The following is an 8858-nucleotide window of genomic DNA, read 5'->3' as shown; positions in this document are numbered from 1 at the left end:
ATTTTTTTGCAGTTAAGAAAATTAAGCAAACAAAGCCAGGAATCACATTCATTTTTGGTAAATCAAGTATCGAGCTTCATAACCCCTTAATATGTACTCTTCCTTACTTATTGTTTTTTTTAAGACCATTTAGGGGTCGTAGGTCGAGAGAGATGATGCTTGCCGCCGAAATGAGAGACACGCCATTCATCATGTCCTTTTCACAGCGTAGTACGTAGTACATAAAATAATAATAAAAAAAAAAGCTGACCAATTAATCAAAGGCATATAATATGATTGAGATAGCTTGTTAAGGACACAAATAAGGATGCACTGGCTAACTTGTTGATTGTATGTGCACTATGCACTGCACATTGTCTGAAACATTAAAACAAATTTATTGTTGTAACAAACAGCAATACTAGCTAATTACTAGCCTACTCATGCCCGACTCGAGTAAAGTTTACTTTTAGTAGGCTATGGCGTGAAAACTTTAAAATGCTATAAAATAACCAACAAAAATATAAGTAGAGCTTTGTGGGCCTATTTATTATAAACATTAGCTACTGAAATTGCAACTGTTTTTCTAATAGTTTATATCTCGCTGTTTAGTCTAATACGTTGTTTGTAATTTATCCTCAGGAATAAGCCACCAATGAGGTATGTAGTATAGAAATAACGTTATTTTCCGGTGAGGTTTTGTTGGCCTGCCATAGATAATTCCTCAAGAACATGCGACTCTAATACTTCACCAAAACACGATTAACGTTCTTTAATAGACTCAAATGGATAATTTACACAGAATTTTTTTTTTTAAATAATAAAAAATAAAATAAAATAAAAATCATGACACAAACGCTTTCTTTCGAAGCAAGTGTAAAACATGAGATTTAATGGCACTCGATAAAATATGAAATAATGGTAAAATTGAATTATGCTGTTAAGGAATTAAAACGATAAAATTCTAAAAGGAATAAACATAAAAAAAATAAAATAAAATAAAAACATGCGTTTAAAAGGTAAAATAACCAATACATTCACTTAAATATAATTGAGCTCATTTTCAAATTAGAGGCCCATTTAAAATACAAATAGTACATGCATCGATAATCTATCTTTGGCGAAGATGTGTTTATGTAATAATAATAATAATAATAATAATAATAATAATAATAATAATAATGTAAACAGTAAAACATTTGTGTTATCGTTCCCTGCCACGTGAAGACAGGATGATTGGCACTGGCATTTCTGCCAGTATGGCTGCTCACTCTGATGCATTAGTATACGGGATAGAATATGCATGGTGTTAGATATTTAAAGAAAATATAAAAAATAAAATAAAATACAGCTTACAATAAATAACATCAGTTTTGCATAGAAATATAAGCCAGCTTCTTTCCTGATAGCTCAACAATGTTCTCTGCAAAACACACAAAAGATCGACAATGCTTTTTATGAAAACGTGAGTTGGCCCATGTTGTCGGTTTTGACATAAGAAAACAGTATCCCTGTGCGAGGGTCTTTTCTAAGTCATATATCTCCATCAAACAGGTTGAAATACCTGCTGGCGTTTGAGAAATAAAAGTACGGCGCGCTACCTCCAGGATACACGACTGGCAGAGGCATTGGAAGCATGCATCTTCCAATCAGATTATTCTCTTTGTATAACGCTGGGAGCGGTGCCGTCTTTCCGATATCGCTGAAATCGCTATTCGGTCCCTCTAGTTCAGTAGAGAGTTGTCTTTTTAATTTATTCCGTCGATTCTGGAACCAGATTTTGACTTGAGTTTCGGTGAGCTGCAAAGAGTTCGCCAGGCACGCGCGCTCCGCGCTACTCAAATAGCGTTTCATGTCAAAAGTAGATTCCAGTTGGAAAATCTGTCTTTTAGAAAATATAGTGCGCGTTTTCTTTTTCGTCATCAATTTGCTCTTCTTGAAGTTGCTCTTTTTTTGCGCATCGTCGCCGCTGTCCGTGCTCTCGCTGCGCATGTCGACGGCATTCAGCGGGTCCACACTCCGGTCTCCGTCTCTGCCGACTTTATCTGAAATCCAGGCAGATGCTATTGATATTCGTTCAACAATTACACCAATACACTACCACATTAAAAGCAGTAAAACGGTTGGGCATGCTCAAGCAAAAGCCTTGTGCCAGCTCGGCAGCCAAAAGTAAAAGCAACATCTTACCAATGACGTGCAATCTGGCATCTGACCCTTCTTTGCGTGGATACTCGCTGTCTCCGGGGTGATGTAGACAGCCATCCCGACAGACTACAAGCGATGTCTTTGAATGACAGCTGTCAAAGTGTCTGCTACTCGGCTTGGAGTTGAGGATATTGTCAATGGTGAACTTCAAAGAAGCGGGTCGACATGACGCGTCTTCCTTGCTCATATTCTCCTTTGGATATGGCGTCCTTGCTTTCTGTGTCTCTTTTTTGCTGTTTTATAAACTAACGTCTCGATTGTCCGAACACCATCGCTCCACGACGTGCAGTGCTGCTGAGTTTGCCTTGACTGTTAGTCCACTGACCGGAAGAATACGATTCTCCATCGTTTATTGGTCACGAGAATCAGACAGCGCTGCGGCCAATGGCAGAAGAGGGTGGGAGCTGGAGCTCAGACCTATCCAGACATCTGGCACACATATACTTTTAATTTATTAATTACGCTGCTGACTATTTTAATGAGCGCTCTTACGAAAAGGACAGCGATTTCAGGTTTTAGTTATTTCTTCTGCATGCTCGCTCCTGTACATCAGCAGCTCAGGCTTCGAAATGTGATTTCAGTTGAACTTTCAGTTACAACTTTTGTTAATTACATAGCCTACAGTGTGACAGTAGCTGTGTCATAGAGTTTGTACAGTCCAATATTTTCAAAAAATTTAGTAGTCTTTTTATTTAAGCTATTTTATTTTAAACTATTGTTGACATGCATGGATTTATTCATTTAAAATAGTTTAAGATATTTCCGAGTCGTAAGCCATTTCGTAGTTGTGTGCTCTGGTGACTTATTATTAAATACCAACGCAGTGCATTTCAATGCAGTGCATTGTTTGTAGATGTAGGCTACATGAAATTATTTTTTAAAGTACCTAACTGTTGCAATGCATTAAGATGAACGATGGCCCTGCCTTTTTTTTTTTTTTTTTTTTTATTTTTTTGAGATAGGCTATTCTTGATATTTTGCAGTCTTTATTTCTGTGGCCTTAAATTTTCAGCTAATAATTGCGTTAACACTGAAAAGCACTCATGACTTGATTGTATGCAGTTAAAGTGATCTTAATGTTACTAGTATTTAGTATATATATATATATATATATATATATATATATATATATATATATATATATATATATATATATATATATATATTACTGTACAGTCAGTCACCTCAACTAAGATTTCATTTTTAGGCACATTAGCATACTGTAGCCTATGTTAGTCTGGGACAGAATATAGTTTTCCCTAGTGAACTCTGGAATCTCCTCAAAATTAAGTTTTATAAGCTAGTAGGCCTATGATTTGCTTTATGTTTATAGGCTACAATAAGATAGGCTAAAGTTGCATGTTGCTATGCTTTATTTTCTCAAATGGTTACCTAAACCCCTTTCCTTTCTAAAGCATACTTACTACATTTCGTCATAATAGTACGAGATGGCGAATTCGTACCAATTCGGACGTGTTCATTCGTACGAGGAAAGGCTTCCATCGTGTCCTTATAGTTCCTGATGTGGCGTTTGTACCATGTTAATTACAAACTGTGTTTTTTCGTAACTTTAACCCCTAACCCAAACCCCATCCCTAAACCTAACCATAAAGTGTAACACCTTATTCTGAGTGTAAACATAACCATGATATTAATGTTAAAAGACTTGATGTGTATAGGCTAACACAAATGAAAGCAACACATCCGGGTGAAGCTTATGTGATTGGTTGATGAATGAAGTCATCCGAATTGGTACAAATTCGCCACCTTGTAGTACTGTGACGAATTATCATCAGAGTATGTTGGCAAAAGCACATTCCTTGTATTTGCGGACCTACTGTTGGAGATGTATACGTTTTGATATTTATTTGTGACCCTGTATATGTGAATCATTTTGACAGTACAGTAATGTCTGCTGTAACAATTTAGTTTAGTGAAATAACCTAAATTCTGTATCTTATTAAACACATTGATTTGATCAGTTCTCATTTGTAGTAATAACTAATGGCAGATAAGAGAGTAAAACATGCTTGCAAAGCAGTGTCTTGCTGTTTTACTGCATGTGAACAGTGGCTGAATTTAACAATAATTTGGTGATTGGTTTACTCGTTATTCATTAAACATCTAAATTAATAAAGATAAAGCTTAGGCACATGTGGAAATATATGTTTTGAAAGATACATACTGGTTTTCAAATGTAAGTAGGCCTAAACGTTCTCTTAGCATAATTTGGACATATCAGAAATCCATTTACAGCAAAAACTCACACTTGCATTTAAGTGATTCGTTTATTAACCATTAAAATGTATCATGTGAAAAAGTGACAAACATTTTAAACTGGCGTTTCTGAATAAAAATATATTTGCACAAAGCAAGTGTTGCCTTATATTTACATAGGCGGGGGCCCCCCATGCACAGACTAAATATTATAGACAGACAACAGTGACAATAAAACACAAACTTGTGTCTTTCTCTTGTGATGCTAGTCATGGTAGGTGTTCTCTTTGGACGCAGCAGACACGAAGACTGCAGTTTCCAATTATTGCACCATTCAAAATCATTACTGATCATCTTCACTTGGGCACCTCTATGCATGTGTCCATCACCCAAAGTCAGACAATGCCTGTCATTTGAGATGTGAGCAAATTCATTGAATGAGCAAATGATGTCAATGGATAGTTCACGGAATTCGAGAAGCCCATGATTGGTGGCGAGACTTGGGAGACGTTAAACCCTAGTGACGACATGAGTGCCGTTTTATCGTGGTACAAGATGGGCACTCGTACAATCCGTTGGGGGCTGTGGTTAAAGTTCGCAGCCTCTAAATCTGCGGCCAATTGTCTTTTCCATTTATTTCGGCGGTTCTGGAACCAGATTTTCACCTGCGTCTCGGTCAGGTGCAGAGAGGCCGCGAGGCCCGCGCGCTCAGAGCTGCTCAGGTATCTCTTAATGTCGAACGTTGATTCTAGCTGGAAGACTTGGCTTCTGCTGAACACAGTCCGGGTCTTTTTCCTCCGGGCCGAGCCAGGCTCGGTAGTGTCGGGGCCTGAACGCTCATCGAAGAGTTGTTGTGAGTCCTCACCGTCGTTTGTTTTTCGGCCCACTGCTCCATCAAGAAGTTCGGAGGCCACGGGGGTATCCCTGTCGCTGGCGACGGAGTGACAATGTTCATCGGAACTGCGGGTTTCCTCTCTTGTACCTGAAAAATGATTATAACAACGTTATACGTTTTTGAGAACAACTTGGAAATAAAAATGCAAGTTCTTTCTATTAGATCAAATGGATTGTAATAGGCTATGCATAGCCTATATTAAGTCGTCATGCTTGTAGCTAGGCCCGTGTCATTGTGCGTGAATTATTGTGAGTACGTTTTACGCAGCCAAATTTCCCTGTGACTTTCACAGCTTTACATGGTTAACGAATCAGACAAATCAATTCCACTCTTAAGCCTTTAACGAGTTTGGGAAGTCTTTCATTGCGACTCGGCTGCAAAGACACTTGAGCGCACACTAGAGCTGCTTTTGTTGGTTTTACCTAATGAGGCTTAAAGCAAACCTGCCAGCAGCATAATTGTTTCTGTAGACTAACATGGTGTATAATTATTTAAATAGGAAATTTTATTTCATAATCTTTCTAGGGTGAGTAAGTCAGCCTGTTTCATCAGCCAAAAACTCAACTGGTGCGCTCTTATAAAAGCCAGTAGCTTAATTTAAACCACCATTCAGTTTAAAAATTCCCTATTTGATTTTCACTTCACCAAGACTTTATTTATAATAATAACAATTATGAGTTTTAACTAATAAACAATTTGGTATATTCAGCAACTTACTCTCTGGTGGCTCTTCAGCTTTTAAGTGTGATGTTTCCCGTGCATACCACTCCAGAGGTGACTGTGTGTTCCGACACATCTCAGTCTTGAAGCCTGTACTAGTTGCTTGGCACATTTCTGTCCGATGCGCTATAGTGCTGCCTTTCAGAACCATTTCTCTTTTACTCGCCGTGCCATCGTTGTCATTTATGGGACTGACAGACGGTTCTGTCCTACAAGAGCCAAGTAAATTCTCGATGAAAAACGACGTGCTCCTCGATGTGGTCGAAGTACGTCGTAGTGGGCTTTTTTCATGCATTTCTTCTACAAAAAAAAAAACAAAAAACACCGCAATGTGCCGCAATAGCCGGGTGATTCGCGAATACTTTTAGGCAAAAAGTAACGAATCCTTTTCCTCCCGATTTCCCCGCTCAGTCATCTCTGCAGTGGGATTAAATCCTTCGTGCGTCCACGGCGCCAGCACAGCGAGAAGCAGAGATGTAATAAAGAAAAATCCAAGTCAAGTCAAATGCTTTACAAGCCGAGGGCATTCTGCTATTGGACGATCACAATAGCAAATGGGAGTACTCATGAAAGGGTATTACCGGCCTCCAATTCGCCTTCGCTTTTGATCGTGCCTCAGGGTCTGTGGAACCCCTGTCACCGAGGGCTTTATTTGGGTCAATTAGGGAGCAAATCAAAATACAGATAGTGGTTCTGCGCATCGCGTCAGTTGGGGATCTCGTAGACTCGGATGCTGCACCGTCTATTGGTCAGATGTGTCGCTACATCACAACGACGTTTTTGCAGCAAACTGAACGCAACTATTTGGCAATGAGACAGTCTTTGGGGCATCCCAGGAAATGTCATGCTGTTGGCTTATGCATTTAATAAGTAAAATAATATATTTAAACTACAATTCGAAAATAATAATAATAATAATAATAAATAAATAAAAATTTCTAAGCCCTGATGCTACTCTAATTCGATTTTAAATATCCATTGTTATTACTTTGTAATTCTGTTTAAATGTGAGTCCGTTATTGTTATTTTAACATTTGCAAGCCATCATAGAAATAAACATATTAGACAAATAATTTCTATAAATGTCATATATGTTTTTTATTTATTTATTTATTTTTTTGCATGATTTTTCCTGATTATTTATAAGTAGTCTACATTCTGGCACCAAAATATCACCAGAAAGGTATATATCGAGGTGCGTAAGCCTGTTAAGCGCTACAATGCATGAAACCATATTTTGTGAATAGCCATGCACTATCCACGCATAAATACAATTACTAAATAAAAAATAAAATATGATTACCTAAAACAATAAATGTTAAAATATTTGTTATTGTTTTTATTAGTTAATTTTTTTTTCTAAGATATTTGCGATGTGCCATGTGACAGCAGCTCAAATCTTACTTTAATAAAGAGTGTAAAACTAAAACTTAACAATTTATTTAGGGATCATTTAGCGTGGTTACACCTTTAAACTGATAAATAGCGTAAAATGTAGATCTTTCTGTTAAATGTTTTACGCTAATAATAACATAAAAAATAAAACACACATATTAACGATATTTATTTAAAATATTATTTACAAAATCTGTTTTAAGGCATAGCCTAGTCGTTTTCTTTATGTGGAAAATGTTTAAAGACATTCCCGTGTTGTCTATGCCTTTTGTCTAGTTTTCTGTTCTTTCTTTTTCTTCTTCTTCTTCTTCTTCTTCTTCTTCTTCTTCTTCTTCTTCTTCTTCTAGTAATCTGCAATCTATGACAAATTCATGTTTATTATAAGGATTATTAGATATTATTTTTGTGGTGGACTTTGCATAATTGCACATTTGTATTAAGAGTTTTTGCTTCGTTTACAAAGACACTCTAGGCTACGTTAATGTAAATATAATAGTAAAAAATAAATAAATGAATGAATAAAAACATAAGCAAATGAATGATTATTGTCGGCTCATATTAGAATCCTAAAATTAGAGTTATGAACATATCATATCGTTTTTTTTTTTATTTTTATTTTTTTTTTTTAAATTTCTTTAGCATAAAACTTATAGCATAAAACCCCCCAATTAAATATAACAAAATTGACATTAGGAATTTAATAACTTTTTTAATATATTGCTGAATATAGCAAAATCTTCATTTTTATGACACTGCAATTAATTAATTATCCATAAAACAAACCTGTAGGAGAGATTCGATAAAGTCGCAAGTTTTCACTTCACTAAATAAAGAAAATCGACAAGAATTCAACTTTATTGATTTATAAGGGTCTGATTGTGAATTTTTTTTTAAAGCATGACATTTTAAAGCTCTCTCTCTCTCTCTCTCTCTCTCTCTCTCTCTCTCTCTCTCTCTCTCTCTCTCTCTGTGTGTGTGTGTGTGTGTGTGTGTTTTTCTCTTTTACATTTTCTCTCTCAACACACATCATTTCTCTTACACGTATTTAACTATGATTTACTCTCTTTGTCTTCCTCTGTATGTCACATTTCTTTCCATTCACATGGATTCATCCCTCCCCCTTTTGTCCTCTGTTCACATAATGATGGAATCTCCTAATAAGCATCAAACTATTTATCCAGTGTGTCGTAATATTAAAGTTTAACCATGTTCCCCTCGTGGATAGAACAAAAACACAGTCAGGCCAAAAAAAATAAAATAAAAAGTTTTTTTTATTGTATTTTTTATTTAAAAAATAAATATGATTTTCCTCTGTGTATCCATCTCGGCCTCCTCTGTTTGTTAAGCTCCTTGTGTCTTTTCCTCTGAGCAGGTTTTGATGGCTCAGTCTAAGCTCATTTCAGGGCCATATTAAAAGACTTGCACATGACCCAGTTCAGCTTGATTC

General features: G+C 36.4%; 2 protein-coding genes across 2 annotated transcripts; both read right to left on the bottom strand.

Moving 5' to 3' along the window:
* Positions 1-993: 993 nt before the first annotated feature.
* On the bottom strand, positions 994-2480 carry LOC127443941 (homeobox protein HMX2-like). Its single transcript, XM_051703023.1, has 2 exons — positions 2167-2480; positions 994-2024 (listed from the first exon to the last, which is right to left on the bottom strand). The coding sequence occupies exons 1-2, from the start codon at positions 2369-2371 to the stop codon at positions 1513-1515; spliced, it is 717 nt and encodes a 238-aa protein (XP_051558983.1). The 5' UTR covers positions 2372-2480; the 3' UTR covers positions 994-1512.
* Positions 2481-4473: 1993 nt separating this feature from the next.
* On the bottom strand, positions 4474-6616 carry LOC127443932 (homeobox protein HMX1-like). The gene is made up of 2 exons (XM_051703010.1): positions 6014-6616; positions 4474-5383 (listed from the first exon to the last, which is right to left on the bottom strand). Exons 1-2 carry the CDS (start codon positions 6309-6311, stop codon positions 4797-4799), a joined length of 885 nt encoding a protein of 294 aa, XP_051558970.1. The 5' UTR covers positions 6312-6616; the 3' UTR covers positions 4474-4796.
* Positions 6617-8858: the final 2242 nt, after the last annotated feature.

The sequence above is a fragment of the Myxocyprinus asiaticus genome, chromosome 7, assembly GCF_019703515.2.
Source record: "Myxocyprinus asiaticus isolate MX2 ecotype Aquarium Trade chromosome 7, UBuf_Myxa_2, whole genome shotgun sequence".
NCBI lineage: Eukaryota > Metazoa > Chordata > Actinopteri > Cypriniformes > Catostomidae > Myxocyprinus > Myxocyprinus asiaticus.
This window is presented reverse-complemented; position numbering and strand designations above follow the sequence as displayed.

What these genes read in the sequence shown, in the direction of transcription:
- LOC127443941 (XM_051703023.1), bottom strand. Translation starts at nt 2,371, where the DNA reads ATGAGCAAGGAAGACGCGTCATGTCGACCCGCTTCTTTGAAGTTCACC. An exon ending in TGCCAGATTGCACGTCATTG is followed by an intron (nt 2,025 to 2,166) that starts GTAAGATGTTGC and finishes CCTGGATTTCAG; the next exon opens with ATAAAGTCGGCAGAGACGGA.
- LOC127443932 (XM_051703010.1), bottom strand. Translation starts at nt 6,311, where the DNA reads ATGCATGAAAAAAGCCCACTACGACGTACTTCGACCACATCGAGGAGC. An exon ending in AGCTGAAGAGCCACCAGAGA is followed by an intron (nt 5,384 to 6,013) that starts GTAAGTTGCTGA and finishes ATCATTTTTCAG; the next exon opens with GTACAAGAGAGGAAACCCGC.